Source organism: Thalassophryne amazonica, chromosome 21, assembly GCF_902500255.1.
Source record: "Thalassophryne amazonica chromosome 21, fThaAma1.1, whole genome shotgun sequence".
NCBI classification, from domain to species: Eukaryota; Metazoa; Chordata; class Actinopteri; order Batrachoidiformes; family Batrachoididae; genus Thalassophryne; species Thalassophryne amazonica.
In genome coordinates, this window is record NC_047123.1 from 26,241,144 (window position 1) to 26,264,843 (window position 23,700).

The window sequence follows — 23,700 nt, forward strand, 5'->3', positions numbered from 1 at the left end:
ACGCCACATGCTGGAGAGCAAATGAGATTGTTCCATTTTATGGTTGTTGCATATAGTGATTTTTCTTGTGAACACAACACATAGATCATTACACTCCAGGATAGACACTTGAGGCTGACACCACTGGTACACCCTGGGAACTAAGTGAGCTGAGTACATTTTACGTTCATTTTTTTCATGCATATATTTGCACATTGTAGATGATGCAATTTTTCTTGTGAACACACTAACTCTTTACGATTAAATGGTAGATACTGGATACTCACACCATAGGTACACCCTGGTGAGTCCAAGAGATGGTTACCTTTGATGGCTGTTGCATATGTTGAAGTTGAAGTGATTTTTCTTGTGAACACAACACATAGATCATTACACTACATAAAAGACACTTGATGCTGACCCTACTGGTACACACTGGGGAGTATCTGAACTGATTACATTTTATATTTGTTTCTGTTTGTGATTTTTTTTATGCATATATTTGCACATTGTGGATGACGTGATTTTTCTTGTGAACACACTAGCTGTTTATCATTAAAGGATAGATTCTTGATACACCATAGGTACAACCCAGAGAGTGTATGAGATGGTTACATCTTATGGTTGTTGCATATATTAAAGTTGAAGTGATTTTTTTTCTAAGTGATATGAGGTGCTGTTCATGGTGTTTTTGTGGTTCAGTGTGCTTTAATTTTTTTTTAATACCTCTGCTGGGTTTGCCCCGCCCCTGGCTCACTGTGCACTGGAATCAGCTCCAGTCCCACGATGACCCTCAAACAGAGTAACAGAGTATAAATAATGGATGGTTTTATGATGGCCAGCCTTTGCATATATTAGAATGTTGTATAAAACATGAGCCTTCATTGGCTGAAGGTGACATTAACTAAGAGCTAAAGCGAAGCCTGTCACATGTCACAGAATGGCGCTCGTTTTCAGCCATCACCACTGACAGTTTTACACCCAGCACCCACATTCTTTCTAATCTCCACACATGCTCATTTTTAACACCCAGGTTATTTTTGAGCCCTGGGCACACATGACAAGAATGTGTTTGTGCTTTTAACCCCCAAAAACATCTCAACTCTTAATGCTGTCTCGGCCAGTATTTAAAGAGCACAACACTCACACATCTTACATAACCAGGTTAACAACTCAAGTAGACTCCACATAGCTGTGCACAATAGTGTACGACAAGACAATGGAACTGTATTTAACACAAAAATTGATAATGAACTAAACCTAATAAGTAATAGAAAAAACAAACAAACAAAACCTTGATAATGATGAACCATATTTTAATGACACTTTTCTTCCTCCCAGTGGATGGACTGCATTTCTAAACATGGAGGATTTCAGTTTTCACAGGGGGTCTGGTCTTTAAAGCATGGTTGCAATGAAAACATAGATGGCGATAACACATCAAGATATGTTTTCACACACAGAACACAACAAGAAAATGTCTGTGCCAAGGTGCAGCGCGCACGGCAGCAAAATTGCTGTTAAAAGAACGACAGGTATTTCAAGTCTTTGTGGAATTTGTGGGCAAGGTCCATTTCAAAGGCTGAAACAGCTGAGCCTTGGTCATGAATAGTCGCATTCAGTCGTTACAGCATCCAGAGTTATGTCTCGTCTTCCAACACATCTCAGTCATTTGAAGCGGTTGGTCAAGGACAAATCTGATTGGTTGATTTTATGCTGTGCCGACAAAACACCTGAATATTATGGAGTAGGAATCCAGCCTCTTTGCACCTGATGCCCTTTGTTCTGATGTTTCCCTCCTCAATTCTGTGTCCTTCCTCGAGATCGAGCCCCTCGTCTTTGTTAATGCCGGTTATGTTTAGTTAATCTTGCCAGTGTTTGCACACGCAGGTATGTATGTGCCCTTCTCTGCCTCGAGTTACTTTTAAAGAAAATTATTGACCTCAGAGACTAATTGGAATGTGACAGAGCCTCTGACAGTAACGCAGATAATCAACTTTATCCTCTGCACTGCCACTCGTTACGCGCAGCTTCCTTGGACCTGATAAAATAAGTCACCGGTTTATTTGATGAGTGCTCAGATGGCTGGAGGTTATGTGGCAGGAAGAAAAGGAGATGGAGCCGTGTGAGCGCACAGATTACAAATATCAGGCTCACACGTTAGTAATCCATTGCTAAAGGTGGAAGAAAATTTCTGGTTTTCACAATAAATCTGTTTGGTAATTCTGGTGTGACATCTTCAAGGAGATATAATTGCACATTTTGTTTAATTGATGCATCATATGATTTTGATTCTGTAAGCACAACTTCTCCAAAACCAGTTTATGGGGCTGTAGACTGTATGAAGATGTGCATAAAGGAAAATAATTCTGGTTTGACATTTTTAATGTAGCTAATCAGACTTTATTTTGTATTTTATATCATAATACATATTACATGTATCTGTTTATACATGTACATCAGTTACATGTATAAGTAGACCCCTTTGTTACAGTTGGATTACTGATCGGCAAAATACAACCCCAAGATGCAGGCAGCAGGACACAGGGATAGTATGACAAAACCAAGGTGATTATTTACAAACGCAGATTCCAAAAGGTGACAAAATACACACGGTGAAAAACAGAGTCCAAAAACAGACTAATATCAGGAAACGCTACTAACTGGAATAACACGGAGGTAACGGTCTAGCATGGAATAATCACAAAAGACATTCATAGGAGCCATAAGGATCAGGGTGAATGAGAAAGAGAGAATCGATTGGCAACTAAACGCGGAAGTGAGGGTTTAAATACTGAAGAAACAAATGAGTGACAGGTGCGAACACAAAGGAAACAGAGGAAACACAAATGCACGTGAACTAACTAACTAAACGTAGAGTGACAGAATACAAAACCCGGACTCAAGAATAAAACGAAAATAAAACATAATAAATACAACAATAGCCATATAACAACAGACAAAGCAACAAAAACAAACATATATTCCAAGTGCAAATCTACAGAAACTAATGTGGAAATAAACCTGTGTAAAATTAGAACCGAAACAGGACAAACCAGAAATAAAACTTTCAGAAAATAATATAACACACACACACACAAAAACACTACAATGACCGAAACTAATATGGAAACACAAGTACAATAATGACATGGAGCATAAATAGACACAGAGCAAAACGGGGACAACAATAAAACAAGTTCACAAGGGCGACACCACATAGGTTCTCAAGGGCAGGGCCACTCATACAGCGCAGTCACACACCAGGAAACCTCCCACACAACTGACTGACAGAGACAGGGGAGATGTGACCATGAAGCCTAAATAGAGGAAGGGAGACAGATACCACCAAGACAAAGACAGACCCAAGACAAAGAGCTAAGACGAAAAGAGGAACATGCACCAATATGAAATGAAACAAGAAGGAGAACAGACACAGCAACTTTAACTTTTGACCCCTGTACAAACTGAAACTGACCTTTGTTACAATTTTTGTTATTTTTACTCCATAACTCTAGAACATTCAGTCATAGTTAGTCCAAACTATACCTTTTTGGAATTGTTATGATCAGACAAATAATGTGGTATAGTTTTCAACATGATTGGAGCATTTTTAAATTTTGACCTTGTGCGTAACCCTTCATTGACCCCTACCTAGCTAAAGCTACCACCCTGGGATGGCTATCATACATTTTTGGGTAGGTCATGGTACAGTGAGGCTGGACTGTAAGTGTCGTTTAGTCCCCTTAAGTGGTACCGATTAGGTCCAAATTGATGACTGGCTCATGGACTCTTTTTCTCTCTCTTCTTCTTTCTTCCATCTTTATGTTCACTGTTGTAGAACACTTGTTGAGTAGGGGGCTAAATATAACCACACACCTATTGAGAAACATGTTCTGCAATTAAAAATAAATAGTGAACTCGTTAAGCCTAGAGTGGATCCTGGGGGTTTGCCATTGTTTTCTGCATATTTACGCACATGCTCTACTTTGCATTCGTAAACTTTTTTCCTCATCCCCTTCTTGCACCCGCCTTTGTGACTATATTAGCTCTGCTCCGGCTAGCTGTCATTGTGGACCGTTCTAATGGGTCAGCACTCGGATAATGGTAGCCTCTAGGCCTGCGTAAACCCAAGACTCCCTCGTCTTTCTCATTCCATTTCATGTCTCTTTTTTCATTTTACTTTTACTTCATTTCATTTCACAGAGATTTGTCCTAATGGGTTTTGCTGTGATCCCGCCTTTAATGGCTTTTGGTTTTAATGGAGAAGCACATGCGTCATTGCAGGGATTTTTTGGTGCTCAAGTGCACACAACAGCCTGTGTGTACACATCCCCCATTAGTGCATTCTCACCTGTCTCCCCCCCCCCCCCCCCCCCCCCGTCTCTCCTTCCCCGCCTCCCCCCCTTTTGCTGCAGTGTAGTCATCTTCCACCCCCGTACATAATTCATAAGTGTTGCGCTTCAATAAATGCACGTGCGCAGCTTTAGATAGAGGGTTTCTGTTGGGTCAGCCAGTATAATTCCTCCCCACTTCTGCCCCTTGGTGTCACCAGGGGGAAGAAAAGGACACTACCATCCAATTTTCCAGCTTCTTCCCTCCCGCACATACACACAAAAAAGTCATCTATGTGGAAATAGAGCCCTCCCAGCCACAGAACAACGCACTGTGCACGATTATAATGGGAGAGAGTGAGAGAGGGGGGAAGAGCAACGCTGTGAGGTGAAGAAGTGTGAAATAAAAAGAAGATGGAAATATGACAAAAGCGGAGCATAAAAACAACACGTCTGGCACAACGCATCCATGTTCTTGCCTGCTCCTCCTCAGTTGAGCGTCTCAAACGTGCACTAAATTGCCTCCTTCCCGAGGTGCTCTCTGATAGTCGGGCCTTAAAATTTGGAGAGCCATTATTTCTCTCAGCGGGGGCCCGATTCATTGTTCTAGCCTCTCTATGTCTCTCTCCGCGCGTCTGTCTCGCCTCCCACTCCTTCCCTTTGTTCTTCATTTGAAATTCTAGTCATACAATATCCGACGCCTCCGTTCATTTGCAGTATTGCCAACGGGGGGTTGCAGCAGCAGCATGCCATAGCCAAGAAATCCAATACTGTAAACGCCAACAGCAATGATATCAACAAAAACATAACTTCCTTTCAATAAGTTTATTGCTTGGCAAACGCGCCACCCGTGGTGGCACATTATGCTTGGCAGTGGTTGTAATTGCAGAAATTGTTTTTTTTTTTTTCGAAGATTGCATCAGGTCACGTAACTGCTGAATGTAAAAACAAACAAACAAAAAACTCTCATTGAAGTTTTATGATCTGCTGTTGTCTTGGCACACCTTTACGTATTGTGTCACATACAGAAGACTGACAGCTGCGGTCTGTCCCCCCCCCCCCCGAAAATGTTTTAATTTTTAACCCTTTGAAACACTATTTCCTGCATTTTGAGCACCACTCTATGTTGCTAACTGGGATGTTGAATAACACGTGACATGTCCTTCAAAAAAAGAAATAAAAAGAAAATCCCCCTATGCTGGTTAAATCACAGCATAAGGGATCTAAATAACAGCATAGAGGATCCAAATCACAGCATAGGGGCCCAAATCACAATATAGGGGATCCAAATCACAGCATAGAGGATCCAAATCACAGCATAGGGGATCCAGATCACAGCATAGGGGTCCCAAATCACAGCGTAGGGGTCCCAAATCACAGCGTAGGGGATCCAAATCACAGCGTAGGGGATCCAAATCACAGCATAGGGGCCCAAATCACAATATAGGGGATCCAAATCACAGCATAGGGGATCCAAATCATAGCATAGGGGATCCAGATCACAGCATAGGGGATCCAGATCACAGCGTAGGGGATCCAAATCACAGCGTAGGGGATCCAAATCACAGCGTAGGGGATCCAAATCACAGCATAGAGGATCCAAATCACAGCATAGAGGATCCAAATCACAGCATAGAGGATCCAAATCACAATATAGAGGATCCAAATCACAGCATAGGGGCCCACATCACAATATAGGGGATCCAAATCACAGCACAGAGGATCCAAATCATAGCATAGGGGATCCAGATCACAGCATAGGGGCCCAAATCACAGCATAGGGGTCCCAGATCACAGCATAGGGGTCCCAGATCACAGCATTGGGGATCCAAATCACAGCGTAGAGGATCCAAATCACAGCATAGGGGATCCAAATCAGAGCATAGGGTCCCCCTATGCTCAACTACACTGGCGAGAACCCTGGCATGCGTACATGAAAGTCTTTACTTTTTTAAAACAAAAAGACACTTATTACTGTATTTTTTATGGAAAGACAACACTTACGTTAGTTTTCTTTGGTAGTGGAGCTCATCACGACCGGTGACCGTGTCCCTTCGAGATGAGATCTGCTGCGCATGCGCACCTCACTCCTCAGGTTGAGCTCACCTACCGAAGAAAAGTAGAAAACCCACATACGTTTTGTCTTTACATAAAAATACAGTAATGTGTCTTCTCAATTTTAAAAAAGTAAAGACTTGCATGTACACATGCTGTCTTTAAAGCCGAATGTTGTCGATAGATGACGGGGAGCTCATCGCGACAGGGAAATGCGAATGAACAGTTGTGCGGTAAAGAGAAGTAGATAAAGTAGTGGGGGGGGGGGGGGGGTGTTGTTAAAGTCCAGGGTAGAGAGAACTGCACATACAGACTTGGGATGAGTAAGGGAACAAACGGATAAACGTTTCCCAAATTGTATTCCGATTATTGAATAGGAAGCAGATTTGGGCCCTGGTGAAGTATCAGGGTTTCAGTAATTACCACTTGGAGATGTTTTTTTGGGTGTTTTGTGACGATTGATGATACATTTCACACTTTGAAACAAATCTTCATGAAGGGGCGGGGACAGGAATTTTAAAGAATCACTGCAAGGCTGCTGTTTTGGCGCATTGGCGGAGGAATAATCCGCCTTCTGTTTTTAAATTATCGTCGTAACAATGATGACAAATAATCACAAGTGGCAGTCGCATTGTTTTGTCATTTACTTGTCTTTTTTTAATGTGTCATAAGATAATCGGCTCCTAAAAACAAGCTGGCCGGTCTGTCCCAGCCCTTTTATGTCGGAGAATCCTTGACAGTGCGCCAGCAGGCAGGAGCGTACTTTATCACGGTGACATAGTTACAGTCACAGCACTGCTGAGCCAGCACTTTCCTAAAACAGTAGCCTACGCGTCAATAAAAGCTGGATTTATGACCTCCATTTGGTCTCTCGCTCCGTTTCTCTTTTACTTACTCCACCTTTCTGCCTCTCTCATTGTGAGCGTGCATGTGAACGCGTGCACGTCTTTGTGAGATGGTTATTGAGACGTATCGCTATCCTGAGATGAATTGGATCAGTCCTTGGACACATTGTGTTGATGTGTGGGATTAGTTTGATCCTTTGCCTCCCATCTAAAGACATCATAGGCACATAAAGGACTCTTCATTCAGTTTTCTCATTTGGTAGAAGAAGAAATCTGTGTTTTTTCCCTTCTTCCTCTCTTTATTTTTCAGTTGTGAAGTCTTTTGTCTATTGCAGTGCCAAAGGACCCACACCCCCAATGGCGTCGGGTTGCTTGGAGCCATGACTGTACCCTGCTGGCCTACGCCGACAGCACGGGCACCGTGCGCCTTTTTGACCTCACGGGCAGCGAGCTCTTCGTCATCCTGCCGGTAAATGACCCCGGATTGGCTATATACACGCAAGGTTATGCATATTACAAGATATTGATGCACAATATGCACCATGTGGTGCATATTGCACAATACGGATGCGGAATTTGCACGGTATCACGCAATATGCACCACCCGAGGCAGCCATATTGCATTTTGGGATGGTGTGGGCAGTTGACGTCTTCAATGGTCCATTAGCATAATAAGCCAAACAAATTTCTAATCAAATGCACAGAAAGGACAGTCGGTTGGCTTGACTGCATCTAATCCCCACCAGCTAGCAGGGCTCAGATGCTGGTACTGTCACGTAAAGCAACCACGGCCCTAATTATTCATAACTTCATGGCTTAAAATTGCTTAAACTGATGAGTTATTTAAAAAATTTCCATCCGTACAGTTGCCATGAATGTGGTAACCAACTATAGAGAAGAAAACTTTTCTGGACCAGGTTGTAAACGTGTATTTCTGTGGAACGTTGGAGTTTTGTAGCATGAGCATGATGGGGCCAACCTCAACTAGCCATTGAAGGAACTGCAAGATTTCCCACTTGCTCATTTTGCACATTTGGAACTGGTGGTTAGGACTTGTTTTACCCATGACAGAGTTGGTATTCTAACACAATACTGGAATCAATTAAAATAAGACCTAGGTTGAATTTGATTAGATTAGATAGAACTTTATGGATCCCTTGGGAAGACTCCCTCAGGGAAACTGAGGTTCCAGCAGCATTGTATAGAAGCATACAGAGTATCAAAAGTGAAAGTTAAAGAAAAGAAAACAGTTTACAAATATAAATACCAGACATACTGATCAATACTAGTTTACTGGCTACTACTGTTGCTCTCATTCCTGTCCTCTGTCTTCCTGTTACTCCTCCTCCCCCTGAGCGAGGAGTTGTACTGTCTGATGGCCTGAGGGACAAAGGAGTTTCTCAGTCTGTTGGTCCTGCACTTGGGAAGGAGCAGTCTGTGGCTGAGGAGGCTCCTCTGGTTGCTGATGAGGGTGTGCAGAGGGTGACTGACTGGCATCGTCTATAATCGGAAATATTATGGATGTAATGGGCTTCTTGCCCATTTACAGTCTGAGAATAGGTTGAGATCGTTTCGTCCCCAAGGCCTCTAGTCATTCACTCTACCAGATAAAACTGCAACCAGAGGGATAAAACTGCAACTGGAGAGAACCAACTACAAGCTGGTTCGATTAGTCTTTCACCCCTATAACCAGGTCGGACGACCGATTTGCACGTCAGGACCGCTGTGGACCTCCATCAGAGTTTCCTCTGGCTTTGCCCTGCCCAGGCATAGTCTGCCATTTTTTGGGTCCTATCGGGTCTTATCCCTGTCCAAATAGGAAAACTACAGTTACTGTCAGACATACAAGTTGGACATATCAGTGATTTTGTCCCTTCGGTACGATCATGATCGAATCCCACATTGTCTAAATGTGTTTCTTAAACAGAAAGTTTCTGTTTTGCAGAATGTGATTTTTTTTTTTTTTTTTTTTTTTTTTGAAGCTCAATCTCATGATGAACCTACATTCAGCTGTTTCTGTGTTGTTCATATTTTACCGCCAACCATTTTTGGACAGAACATATCGCTGTCACACCTACTGCCTCATTTATCGCTTTTTCCTTGTAATGCCATTTCATGTAGATCTGCGATCCCTCCCCCGCCTCCCCACCTCACTTCATCACGTTCTTCACCACTTCCATCAGCCTATTCAGAGCCGAGGCGCCGTTTTCCTGCGACGTCTGTGATTGTCAGCCCTTTAACATCACTCCGGTGTGCCATTTCTTGTATTTGTCACTGTTAAGTGCACACTCTGGTGACATGCTGCTATTTCTGGAAGAGATGGAAGTTTAAAAAAAAAAAGGTTTGACAAGTGCTCAAAATAAAGCACGTATGGATAAAAACAAAATTTAAATTTGCTTGGTTCCCCTCACCTCCCCTGTCATTCTCACTTTTTCCATTTCTCATGTCTCTTATCTTTTATTCCTTGCCTGTCCTCTCTTGTGTTCCTCTGTTTTTCAGCGTTTTTTCTGTCTATTTTATAACAACCTCTGACAGGTACAATGATGCCTTTTTTTTTGCCCTCATCATACTTTATTGGGGCGTAAATTATTCGACACAGTGGAATTTCTTGACCTTTATTTTCACACCAGTGCTGACTTTTTTTTCTTATTGTTCTCTCTCTTTTATTTATCTGTTTGTTTGTGAGGCGGTGAGTTTTCCCCGGGATTTAAATTGTGCAGTGGCGGGTCTGATCTTCCTGGAGTACACCACCAGCGCGCAGTGGTCAGCCGAGCTGCTCGTCATCACTTACAGTGGCAGCCTTAAGAGCTATCTGGTCAGGTAAGAGACTTTAACCAACATAATGGGCAACTGGTGGCCTGTGGGCCATCTACGGCCCCGTTAGTTAATCACTCTAGGCCTCAAGTAAATTTCCAATAAATACAAATTAGAATTTAGAAAAATATATTCTTTTTATTACTAATTAACATCCATCAGTAGAGGATGCTCACCCACAGTTTATGCAGATGTTTTGATTTTTCCTGCATTTGTTGTGTATATGTTAATTGGTTGAGTAAAAATGAAACGTTGAGTGTTGATTAAAAGGTTTTCTAAAAAAAAACCTGTATGTTCTAGTTAAGATGGGAAGTGAATTACTTTTTCAAATTAGGAATTACTGTTAGATTTTCTACATTTGGTAAATATTTATGGATAAAATTAATATTATATTGTGATTATATAAGATTTTATTAAAAGGGAAAGGGGATGTTTTTAGATGCTTTTCAGTTCCTTTTTTTTTTTTTCACTCATCACAAAAACGATTTTAGTCAGTATAGATCAGTGGTGGACACAGCTAACCAAAATGTTAGCTTCGATAACCATTATTCCGATAACTGAAAAGTTATCTTTTATGATGCTAAACAGATAAACTGCAAAAAAATTTTTTTTATCTTTATAACAGAAAACCCATAACCGACAACTTATTACACTGTCGGCTTCTGATTAAGTTGGTTCCACTCCTCCAGCCAATGCAAAGGAGTCGGTATCGGGTTATTTGGTCACGTGACTTTTAGTCAGGATTCTGACATTTTGCTGATTGGCTGAGACACGCCGCTCTCTGATTGGCTGCAGCCTTTGTTTACAACGTAGCACTGGTACCACAGTCTCTGGGGGAGTGGAACCAACTTACATTTTCGGCGGTTACGCCACAGCCAATCACAGAGCGTGGCGTGATAGCCAATACTGGCCGACGTATCAGATGGACCAATCACAGCCATGTTTTCAAAAACACGCTACCAGTCTCTTTGTATAAGAGACTGTGGTACCAGTGCTAGCTTCTGATAAACCAGTTTCACTTTAAGTGCCACAGAGGCGGCTGGGTAGATTCAAGGATCACGAACACAAAAAGAACGCCACGATAAATGAATGAGCCAGTCTGCCACAAACCACTGATCTACACACGACAGGGATTAAACTGTTGTTTTGAGGGTTTTACAAACATTTTTGACAAACTTTGCTCACTTTACCAGCAAAAAAAAAATGTTAGCAGATTGAAAGTTATTGGAACTAAATTTATCGGAAGATAATTGGTCCGCTGATGGTTTTTAAACTTATCCGAAAGCTAATCCGCTAACAAAAACATTAGCTTTGATAATTATCGATTATGGGATTAGCTGAACAGCGCCCACCACTGGTGTAGATGCAGTACGCAAACACCTTCACAGGCTAAACAGCTACATAATGTAATTCTACAGCGCAAGCTAGATGCAGTCATGGTAACATCTTTCTTGGCGCCACTGAACAGGCAAAAATGCCACTAAAAGCGTCTGGTAGCATGGAGAGGAGTTTACAATAAATGTAAAGAAACCTTTGAATATAATGGATTGTACAGTTAGCCACTTAGCTTAGCCTTATTCTGTTTTGGAGACACCGCTCTGTTTTAAGTCATTACAAGTCGATTGCTGATAAAGAGAAAGATAAAGAAGAAGAAGATCAAGCCCTCTTTGACAGTTGACTTGTAATATGGAAAGCAGTGCTGCCAAACGGCCAGGACGCTAAGGTAAGCAGCTAACTGAATAATCATGGTTTTAAGGTGATCTGATGATCTTGAACTCACTCAGTTGTTTGAACTGGCTCAAAGAGACATTCTTGACTTGTGTAAATCTGGGATCTTCTCTCAGATTTTCACTGACCTCCTTGGACTTTCTCATCGACGTGTCCGTTGTCAATCTGAACAAAATGTGACAACAGCGATGATTCCATTGCCGCTTTGCCCATTTCTGTAAGGTTGGCGGACATCATAGCCTCCCTGAACCCTTTAATTCTGACCTGCTTTAGTGTTTACATGCTTGACCTAACTGATTATTCAAATAGTACCATGCCGAACGCAATTTGGGATGATTTGTGCGACGCCTCGTAACAGTACGCTTGGATCTATAAGGTCCGAGTGAAGTGATGAAGGGAAACAATGAAGCGAGACACTCTTTTCATTGAATACCAGCAACCAGAGGTGGGGACGAAGTCACTGTCAAGTCCACTCTCAAGTCAACAATCTGTAAGTCCCAAGTCAAGTCTCAAGTAAGCTTGCAAACAATTGGTGGTCATTATGACTTGAGACTTGACTTGGGACTTGCTGATTCATGACTTGAGAGTGAGTCCTTAATCCAGACACAGATTTGAGCTTTTGATTAACAATATATGATTGGCCGCGAGCACAACAGCCCGTGTGCGTCCAGCTCACGTGTGCCTTGCTTACATATTTCCATCAACGATTCCTTCCCCTTACGTGCCCAGTTATTTAATATAGCATTATTTTGGAGATTTCCCCATTTCATTTTGCACAATTGTTGCAGTCACTCTGAGCATCAGATACCCCAAGACAGAAGATGAGAGTGTGCCCGTGCGCCGAATCTCAATCTGACAAATATCCTTCACTCCAAGACTTCTTTTGAATTGCGCGTGCTAAGTGCTGCTCGCTGAGGACCCAAGGAAAATGCTGATTTATTTTCCTGTTACAGGCAGATATAAATGGCAGCAACTGCAATTGAAGCCATTTCTGTGTGTGTAATGAGGTAATTAAAATGTGGGAGGCTTTTTCTTCCCTTCTTTGTGCCAGATTTGCTGTAAAACTGGCTGGCGTGTTTTAAGAATTTTTTTTTTTTTTTTTTTTTTTAAAGATAGTTATTTTCAGTGCAGAGCTCATAGTCGTCGTGACTGCATTCGTTTTCCCCCATTTCTTCTTTCAGCACATGAATTGGAATTTCAGAATTATAGTTCAGCCTTGACAGTAAGGCTCAATTTTTCACTGTGCCAGTGTGCACTTGTGTGTGCGCGCACATGCCAAGTACACCATGGCTTTAATTTGGCAGAAGAGACAAAACGTCTGGAAGAAATGGAACATTTTCATCCTGCATATCTTCTTTCTCTGGCTTCAAATAAGTGTTATTTTTTATTTAATCAATCCACTTTGATTTAAATCTGCAAAGTTTAATCTATTATTTGGAAGGCAAGTGCAGTTAAAGTTTCATTGTGTTGTGCTGCAGGGCAGTGCTCAAACGACAGTGATGTATTCTGGGTTCTATTCTGTTCACTGCTTGCATGGGCTGGTTGTTGGGTCGTTGTGTTGTAGGGTTTGTTGACCTTGACTTACGGCAGATTTTTATACTGAGACCAATCTGATCATGAGAGTGTTCACTTCTGGCATTGTCACTAGTCATCATCGTCATCATGGCTTTGCTTCACGAATGAAGATCTGTTGCGTGGGTGGTCCACATCAACCGCAAGCACACTTGTGGTTAACTAGGCCAATGCGGGACAGGCAGGTCCAACCACAATGGCTACAGGAGAAGATCTGATCTGGGTTTGGTGCCAAGGATATGCGGTTCTCTCTCCTCTGCATCTTGTTCTTTAAAATGGCCCTGCAAGCGTCTGCAAAGGACAAGACGGCCTGGTGGGTAGTGTGACGCCAGACTTTGCAGCAAGAGTTGACCAAAGGCGGTGGTCAATGAGACTGTCACCAAGGGACTTTTTAAAGGAGTCCTTGTGTCTCCTCTGTGGTGCCCCTCTGTTGCCGTGTCCAGTGGGGAGTTCACCATGTTCAAAATGGCCCTGCAAGAGACTGCAAAGGATGAGACGGCCTGGTGGTAGTGTGATGCCAGACTTTGAGGTTTGCAGCAAGGGTTGACCAAAGTTCGCCGTCCAGAACGATCTTAGGCAGATGATGGTTCTCCATTCTAAAGATGCTACCATCACCAGTAATATTAAATGCAGAATAACTAATTATAAAAGGTGACTAAAGAGTCACAGCAGAAGTATGCTGGACCAGTAACCGAGACATCAGTAGTTTGAAAATATCCAATGGTAAACACTTGATCTTCAAATTAAGGGTGAAGCTAGGCTTCCGTTACAGAAACAAGTCATGCTTCTCCTTAAGTGCTCAGAAGCTCCTGATAACTGCTACCTTCTTGCCCTTATTGGACTATGGCGATGCCGTGTATAGGTATGCTTCATCCACTTGTCTTCAGTCCTTGACCCCAATGTACCACTGCGCCCTGAGATTCATCACTGGTTGTAGCCACCTCACCCACCACTGTGAGTTGTATGCCAAAGCGGGCATGCCCTCTTTGACTGTCAGGTGTTATACACATTGGATGATTCTGGTTTACAAACTCTTATTGATCTGGTTCTGACCTATTTATCCAGTTTACTTCAGAGATCCAAAAGCTGTTACGCTCTGCGCTCGACTGACGTGTTATGTTTTCGTGTACCTCGTGTCCGCATTGAAGCTTGAAAGAAATCCTTTAGTTTTTCAGCTCCCTCTGATTGGAATGTTCTCCAATCTGAACTGAAACCGCCCAGACTGACTTCCTTGAAGACCTTCGGGTATTTTAGGAGATCATGATTAGGATTCTTTTGCACAATGCCTGTTTCTAAATCTAAATCTGCCTGAGACTTTACATTGAGTTTATTTATCACCAGCGTTCTCATGTTGATGTTAACCTGTCCGCTATGACATGTGCTGCTGCCTTTCTTGGCCAGGTCAATCTTGCAAAAGAGGTTTCGATCTCAATGGAATTTCTACCTGGTTAAATAAGGGTTATTATTATTATTAACGGCTTCTATCTAGGTTTGGGGGGGGGGGGGTAAAGGGTGTGCACATTTTAAGTAAAATCATAATTACACACATAATGGGTGGTCAGAACAAATTCAAAACCATTTTTTTCATTAGATGAACTGAAGATAAAGCGGGGGAGAGTATAATTAGGGAATAACCCTGTTGTGTCTGATGATTTGCAGCCGTTCATGCTGGTTATATGGTCGCAAATTGACCTTTACCGGCGACACATTAGCGGAGCCGGTAGAAAGGAGTTTTAAAACGGATATTGTGACCATATAACAGCATGAATGTCCGCAAATCATCAGACACAAGGGGGTTATTCCATTCTAATCCCATTCCATCATTTGCATGGTTTATTTTATGTAGGTAATTCGGTCGGTGAGGCTTACAGTGAGTCAGCGTTGCTCCAACAGTGGTCAGTGCAAGGAGTAATCCATCAAATGTGAAACGGTAATTCTGTATCAGAATCCACATTAATACTTTCGTATGGTAACTTAAATTCACCCATTTCGGCGACGGAGGTGGTACGCAACTTTCTCTCGTTCTTAGCTAACAGTGCTAACAGCTAGCAGTGCGCGCGGCCAGTGTCCTGTCGAATTGTGCGCCTCGTTGCACAAATCGACAGTTGTTGCGTCCCAACAATTTGTGCATGCGCAATTGGCACGAGGGCTGTCCTGTCAAGAGGAATCTCGTCAGAGCGCGGAGTAATACATCCAAATGTGAAACAGTCTAGTATTTTGCCACCGTTACCCCGATATTATACGGTCTGAAATGTCACACGATTAACCAATCAGATTTGTGGAAAAAATGTAATTGGATTAGAATTGATGTTAAATGGTGTCCACTTTTCTAACAGAACCAATGGGCTGGGGGTTTGATTCCTGATTGTGGATGAGTGTCAAAAGACAAAAAATCTCTGAGAAACAGCTCGACCGTGTATCTTATTGCCACCACTGACCACATATAACATAAATAAAAAGGCAAAGAATTTACTGACATAACCTAGTGTGTTAAATTTGGCTTGTTTTGTCGAGCAAATTTGTCAATTTATTCATCATTTTAAACCAAAAATCAGGAACACATCCACTTATTAGAGAAGCACCAGCCTGTGAATGTTTGCCATTAATCCTAGATAAAAGGCAGTGTATTGATGATTAAACCTGCTGCTGGTTATTTTTCTGTCAGTCGAATTGAGTAATTATTCCAACACCACTTTGTCTTTCTTCGCCTCTTGAAATAGTCTCTTCCAAGGAAGCATTTTTCTCCCATTGAGATATCCAAACACAAATTATATGTCACTCCTCCAGCAACCAATCTCATTTAGATTACCTGCACCTGATTGCATAGTTTACAGCATCTCATTTTAATTGCAGCTCAGATTTAAATTGATCTGTCATCTCCTGTAATACTTTCTTTTCAAGCTTTCTATATGATTGATCGTTTGTGTGTATGTGTGTGTCTTTCTTTCCTCATCAGTGTCGGAACCAATCAGAACTTCCATGAGAACCACAGCTTCAGTTTTGCCAATTACTCCCATGGCATCACCTCAGCTGTGTACCATCCTGGTCATCGGTAAGTTTGCTGCCCAGTTCTAAAATCATTTATTACAATATAATTACACCAGACTGGCATCTGGTGTAGTTATATTGTAATAAAAGCATAAATAATTGGCTTTTTGGTCCAGTGTTTTCCAGTCCTGGTCCTTGCACTTCACACAGTGAGCTAAATCTGGTGTGTTCCGTTGGTCAGCCAGCTGTTGATTTGCTGAACTCTTGACTGAGCCGATCCGTTCTGATGGGACAAATGGAAATGGTGCAATACTTTGGACCCTGAGGACCATGATTTTGGGGAAACACTGCTCAAGTCCTTCAGAGTTTGAGCTATTTATGGACCATTATGGACTCATAACCATTTCTGGTGCGGGCTTCTCACTTAAAACCTCTCTTCTTTTAGAAGTACCCAACATCAAGAGTGTTTTTCTAAAGCTGATATTCAAAAATTCATTTTCATCTTAAATCCCTGAAGCTGATGATGGCGCGTGATGCCGTTTATAGCTTAAATTTGGATTAGAAGTCTTTGTGGGATGTCAAACTCCTTCATCATTCTATATCTACAGGCAACACAAGTAGACACTTGACACGGTCCGTGTGCTACATGATAAACTGTTCATAAATCGTTCCCCCGGATCTCGCTGTAAGATTTTGTCGTCTATGTAAAGAAAGCAACTGAATTTTTGGTGTCTTTTATGATGGCTTTCAAGAAACTCGGCAGGAGAAGCAGTGATTTTATTTCTAAGAGGCAAAATCTCTCCTTCTATTTCTATTTTTGTTTATTTCTCCTTTGCCCTGGCCTTCATCCCAAAATATTAAGATTTTTTCTTCCCGATCCTTAGCTGCTCAGTTTTGGAGGGAGATTGAACAATGAGATGGAAAAGAAATTGTCACATAGCACATTGTTAAAGAACGTTGGTTTGTTATTCCTGTTATTACTGTGCCCTTGTCTTGTAGTATTAATGCAGAAACTGCTGAGAATTTACAGAGAATTGCAGGAAATTGAAAAAAAAGTTTTGAGATCACATATATAATGTACTGGTTATCACAGTTGGAGGTTTTACTGTTCAGTAGCATCATAATAACCAGGGTGCACAAACCGGTGCTCACAGGTGCTTGTGCATGCTAAAAATAATTATGCATAGCAGTAAACACAAGGGAGCAATGACAGATTGTAGGAAAGTTGTTTCCCTCTGCTGGCATCAATGATGTTTAGCACACACGAGTACAATGAGTACCAGTTATGTGCACCACTGATATAACAAGAGAGCAGGTAGCTCATTGGACAGGGAGTTGGATGACCAATATGTAGACCTCCTGTAGGTTCAGTTCCCACTCATGATACCTGGCTGTGTGTTTGGACAAGACACCTTATCTTCATTGTCCATAGTCCAAGCAGCAGTAAGTGGGTTGGCTGGGAAAGTAACCTACATTGGACTGGTGTCCCATCCAGGATGAGTCATAGTCTGTGTCTCAGTTCATGGGCCGCATCTTGTGAATGCTGCTTTCGTAGACTGCACGCATCATAGTGACGCAACGAGACTGTCTCATTTCGAAGTCTTCTCTGAAACCTTCTTTTGGAAATAATATAAATTTATTGGTATGTATAAATAAGTACTGAAAAATGACTACTAAACCACAGATTTCACTCACTACAGCAGCTTGTTGCGTGTAGTAGTCAAGGTTGCTAGGCGACAGGGGTAGGGACGGGATAAGCTCATGATACAGTCATAAAATCCTCCGTGGACTAGACCTTTTCACTTCTGAACCGTTGACTTGGCCTCCATTTTTCTGAAGGCTAGACCTTTGTAGAACACAGCCTTCAAAGGATGTGGCCCCTGAACTAAGACACAATCGTAGACTCTCATCTGCTTCACAGGACAGAATCCAGGTATAAACACCAACACCAATGGGCTTCGGGCTTCTTCTTTCTCTTGGTTGGGGAAGTAACCTGTGTCGGACTGGTGTCCCAACCAGGATGAGTCATAGACTCTCATTTGCTTCACTATACAGAATCCAAGGATGCCTACTGGCACCAATGGGCCTCAGAGACTTAATTCTTCAGTAATACTTCACATTGCTTCAACACAATTTGATTAAAAAACATAATTTTCCAGATCTGAAAAATGTACCTAATCTGTAGCATATAAGTAGTACTTACCCACACATTCTAGTACAACATACTCCATAGTGGAATGGTACCAACGATCCAGACACCAATCCCTTCAATGCAGTACCTGGAGGAACTGATCTGGATATTGTGTGTACTTGCTCTTCTTTGCTCTGTTTTCCATTCAAAGCCTTCTATAAATTATGTCTGGCTCACCCTTGTGACCTTACAGTTTTGTCCCCCCCCCCACCAAGTCTGCACAAACCAGATTTAGCTTGGCCAGCGAAGCATGGCTGGGCAGTGTAATTTCTTTTGGCAGCCACTATCAAATGTTTGCCAGCTGATAGATAAGACAAAACTTTAATGGTCCCAGCGTGAAACTTTGGCCAGCAATGAAAAATGAAGTGAGACGCAGAATATAATGAACTAAATGATTTAAAGAGCTGAAAAGAGTGCAGCATGTTATTTTAGGTACTAAATCTAAAGGTTTAGTAGATTCACACACGTGTACCAGTTGTGTTTTCTGGCGCACAGATGGGAGAAGAAATATTGTTCAATGGGTCCAGATGTGCGCAATTATTCAGTGGCTACATTTAAAAATCATGTACATACATATAAATGTCTGTCAAGGATGTTGGATCTCAAGCATCTGTTTTAATGAACAGATTGGACCAGAAGGATCCCTTTCTCCACACCAGGGGGCAGTGTTGAGCCAGCCTGTGCTGGTTCCTCTCAGAGCCGGACCCCTGTCACATCTGTTTTCCTGCAGACGCCAACAAATCACTGCGGTCATTGGAGTATCATCTGTGTCTCAACTCTGCTTAGCACCTGATCCTCTGCAGTAATAGTTGTTAAATCCAGCACAATACGACTACCTGAAGCCTAACAGTTACTACGCATTCGTTAGGCATCGCCAAATGCTCTATAGTGCCACGGCGGTGGAGGTGATGGCCGCCAGTGCGTTTATGTGTGCCATTGTTTTCCAGATTGCTGCTGGTAGGAGGTTGTGAGTCAGGAGGTGAAGGTCTATCCAAGGCCTCGCGCTGCGGCATCACAGCATGGAGAGGTCTGTCGGGTTCGCCGCACTACAAGCAGGTCACCAGCTACGAGGACGATGTCAGCTTGGTGAGAAGAAGCACACACTCACAACCGGACATATTTCTGGAGTATCTAACACATTATCACCATCTGCTGTGTCACCTGTCAGAATCAGAAGAGAAGCTTCTTGAGGATTCCCACCTTCAGGCTCTTTTCCAGACAAGGTGATGAAAAGGTACCCCAGCCACTCTCTTAATTTTTAGTCATACTATATTTTCAGTAATGTTTGTCTATTTGTGTGTCCCTGTACTCCCTCTCAATTTCAATTTCAATTTATTTTCATTTATATAGAGCCAAATCACAACAAGGTTGCCTCAAGATGCTTCACATAAGTAAGGTCTAACCTTACCAACCTCCATTAAGGCACCTGGTATTCCACTGCATTCTCCCATCCACGTACTAACCAGGCCCGACTCTGCTTAGTAGCTTCCGAGTTCAGACGAGATCAGGTGTATTCAAAGTGGTATGGCCTGAAGTCAAAGTGGTATGGCCTGAGGTCATAGTGGTATGGCCTGAAGACCAGGGGGAACAGGGCCTTCTCTGTGGCTGGGCCCAGACTCTGGAAAGCTCTGCCTCTCCACATTCGAACAGCCCCCACAGTGGAGTGTTTTAAGTCTCGTCTGAAGACCCACTTTTATTCTCTGGCTTTTAGCTCTGCATGAGTTGTATGGTCCTCTGTTGTCTTTGGCCCAGTGTTTTATTTATTTATTGTTTTATTGTTTTTATGTTTATTTATTAGTATCTGAGTTGGTTTATTGTTTTGTATAGTTTGTATAATTATTTTTATGTGCAGCACTTTGGAAACTGTTCTGTTGTTTAAATGTGCTATATAAATAAAGTGGATTGGATTGGATTGGATTGAAGTCAAAGTGGTATGGCCTGAAGTCAAAGTGGTATGGCCTTAGTGATATGGCCTTAAGTCAGAGTGGTATGGCCTTAAGTCAGAGTGGTATGGCCTTAAGTCAGAGTGGTATGGCCTTAAGTCAGAGTGGTATGGCCTTAGTAGTATGGCCTGAAGTCAAAGTGGTATGGCCTTAGTGGTATGGCCTGAAGTCAAAGTGGTATGGCCTGAAGTCAAAGTGGTATGGCCTGAAGTCAAAGTGGTATGGCCTTAGTGGTATGGCCTTAAGTCAAAGTGGTATGGCCTGAAGTCAAAGTGGTATTGCATCTCAGGTTCTTTGGCCGAGTTCCACCAAATTTGGAATGCTGAAAAAGCTCTGGTATTGCGGTTTGTTTTGCCAAAGGTCTAGGTTATTGGGGTCAAGGCAAGGAATTTGATTTTGAGCCTGATTTGGACCAAACGTGGCACACATGTAAGTGGATTCCTGAATAGGGCAGTGCAGTCTGGTTTGAACCCTGCGGGATATCGTGGGATTTGACCACTTATGGGGACAGCCACTCCCGTGTGCAATATATACACAGCATAACTTCACACAGGAAAATGGTGCACTGTTTGTTTTCGGCTGCAGTCACTGAAACAGTCAGGAAAAGTGGGGGTTTTTTTTGGTTCCCGGTAGAGAAGGGTTGACTAGGCAAATGGGAGACATCGTGTTGGTAAGTGTTAGAGTACCTGCGTCATAAACAAACCGCAACACATGTCTACTTTCACTTGCGTATGGTATACAAGCTGCACAGTGACTCAGAGGAAAGCGCTCCAGGGGCTCATCAATACCGCCCAAGGGATTGTCGGCTGCCCTCTCACCACACTGGAAGAGCTACACCGTGACCGTTGTTTTAAAAAAGCTAAGAACATAATCAAGGACATACACCATCCAGGTCACTCCCTGTTTGAACTGTTACCATCAGGAAGAAGGTACAGGTCACTGAATGTAAGGACAAAGAGACTCAAACACAGCTTTTATCCATCTGCAATAACTATCCTCAATGCCATTAGAGGATAGTAACAGTGTGACCGTGCTAACTATGTATGTGGAGGTGTGTGGTGTGAATGTATGTATTTATGTATGCATGTATGTGTGTATGTATGTATTATGTATGTATGTATGTATGTATGTGAACTAGTAATTTAAGTTTTTAAATAGTTTTTATATATTTATATATATAGGGATGTTGCACCGACCAGAGAGCATTTTAAAATTTCGTTGTATATATTACAATGACAATAAAGACCTATTCCTATTCCTTTCCCACCGCATTGTCACTTTTTCTTTGCATTTTCACTTTGTTTGCGTGTAAGTTGCCCAAAAACACAGAGAAAATGCCATGGTTTTGTCCCCGGAAGTAGAGAAATTATGTTACATGCGTCATATTTGACCCCTTTAGTCCTGACTACAAACAAGACTGCCCAATTGCCCTGGCAAAATCAACCAAAGTTCAGTCATTTAGGTGAAGGCCAAAGCTATTGAGGTCAACGGTTAGATTTATACCCCATCACGATATAGTTTTAGGCAGAAATTGAACTTTTGGGTGTCAACAAAAAAAAAATCAGGGTGCCCAAAAACAAGCATTGCAGCCAAGCTAACTCCGCAGGATCGGTCCCATCCCTAATTTTAGATGGCTTTGAGCAAGTCGCCCCCTTTTTTTTGTTTGTTTGTTTTTTGGCTGCCTTTTTCAAAAATTGACCGTCCATATGATGGCTGGACGGTTCGCTGCCTAAAAAACTCCATCACGATATGTTTCGGAATATCTGCTAACAAATCACAAGGACAAACACTACGCAGAAAAGTCACGTACCACCACCAGGATCCTTCTCCCTTAGTCGGGTACTGTTGCCTAGTAGTAACAAAACACGTGTTGGCTTCACTTATAGAGCATTTGCATGTCCGTGTGTGTTACCCAGGATGGGGTGTTCCGCATGAGCCTGAGTCCCGACGGCACCCTGCTCGCTGTCATTAACTTCTCAGGCCGTCTATCTCTGTGGGACGTCCCCTCCCTCAGGCAAAAAGCCACGTGGAGCCAGGAACAGCAGGTCTGTTGTGTTTGTGCATTACATGCTTACTGTGCAGTTTTGCACGCTCGTAATATTTTGTACATTAGATGCTTGACTGACTGTATTAATGTAATCTCTCTCTGGCCCAGAAGCTTCGAGCGAGTGCGTGTGTGTTTGTGTGTGTGTGCTCCCATTAGACGCCAAGTGTGGTGGTCAGGGAGAACTTTGGGGAGGGTTTTTTTTTCATCTTCCTTCTTCTTTCTGTCGATGATTGCGGCATGCGCGCAGGTTCTGCTTCAGTGCCGCTTTGAGCTGGCAGAGCTGCTGAGAGCGCTTGTGTGTGTGTGTGTGTGTACACGCGCTGCAAGTGTAAACAGGGTTAGATTAATTTTGCTCCCTCTTCTCTCTTGCCTTTCTCGCTCCCTCCTTCCTCTTTGGTCCCTTCATCCTGCGCTCCTCCCTGCAGCCAGGATTTGAGGAGATCAACCCAGAATGGAAGACATCGCTGGAGAGGAGGAAGAAAATAAAAGGTAGTTTGGCCCGAAGGGCTTAAAAGAAGCAACTTTGTTGCTGATGCAGCAGTGCACACTGGATACAATTTAATGAATTATACAAGTATTTAGAGATACAACAATATGCTGTGTACAAATGGGAAAAGACATTTTCTGCTTCATCACATCCCTGTCTGTGTGTCTGCAGCTGCATCTTGTTGATAGTGTTCGTGCCATAGTTGTAAAATAACATGCATGTGGTTAAAAAAGCACCAAAATGTATGATTAATAAGTCTGTTTGTAGAAACTAATCATTACAAATATGATGTCATACCTTCAGTTATGTTGTATCAGTCAAAAAACCCAAAGCAGTGACACAATTTGTTGATTATTTGATTTGTTTAATAAATCTGCTCATAATTTAAACCCTAAATGATTTCATGCCTTCCTAGAAGAGCATTTGACATTGTAGAGCAGGTGGATCAGTGGGATAAGGAGGTGGGCTACCATTATTTACACATGGGTTCAATATCTGGCCACATTGCCTGCCTATTTCCTTGGATAAGACTCTTAATCTTCATGGTCTTAGTTCACCTAACTGTAAATGAGTACCAGCCTTGGCTGTGGAAGTAACCTACATCAGACTGGCGTGCTCTACAAGGGTAGTCAGAGACTTATAGCCTTCTTGCTATAGAATTTGGGAATAAGCATGTATGCTAATGGATCTATATGGGACTTGTTTATAAAGGACTTG

General features: G+C 42.3%; 1 protein-coding gene across 3 annotated transcripts in view; it reads left to right on the forward strand.

Moving 5' to 3' along the window:
* Positions 1–23,700, forward strand: part of nbas (NBAS subunit of NRZ tethering complex) — a 309,279-nt gene that overhangs the window by 11,499 nt on the left and 274,080 nt on the right. For all 3 annotated transcript variants that reach the window (XM_034161663.1, XM_034161660.1, XM_034161661.1), the window contains exons 7-13: positions 7,549–7,682; positions 9,900–10,033; positions 16,284–16,379; positions 19,454–19,592; positions 19,675–19,740; positions 22,366–22,494; positions 22,922–22,985. In XM_034161663.1, coding sequence (XP_034017554.1) covers positions 7,549–7,682; positions 9,900–10,033; positions 16,284–16,379; positions 19,454–19,592; positions 19,675–19,740; positions 22,366–22,494; positions 22,922–22,985 — 762 coding nt within the window. The remainder of the gene's footprint in view (positions 1–7,548; positions 7,683–9,899; positions 10,034–16,283; positions 16,380–19,453; positions 19,593–19,674; positions 19,741–22,365; positions 22,495–22,921; positions 22,986–23,700) is intronic.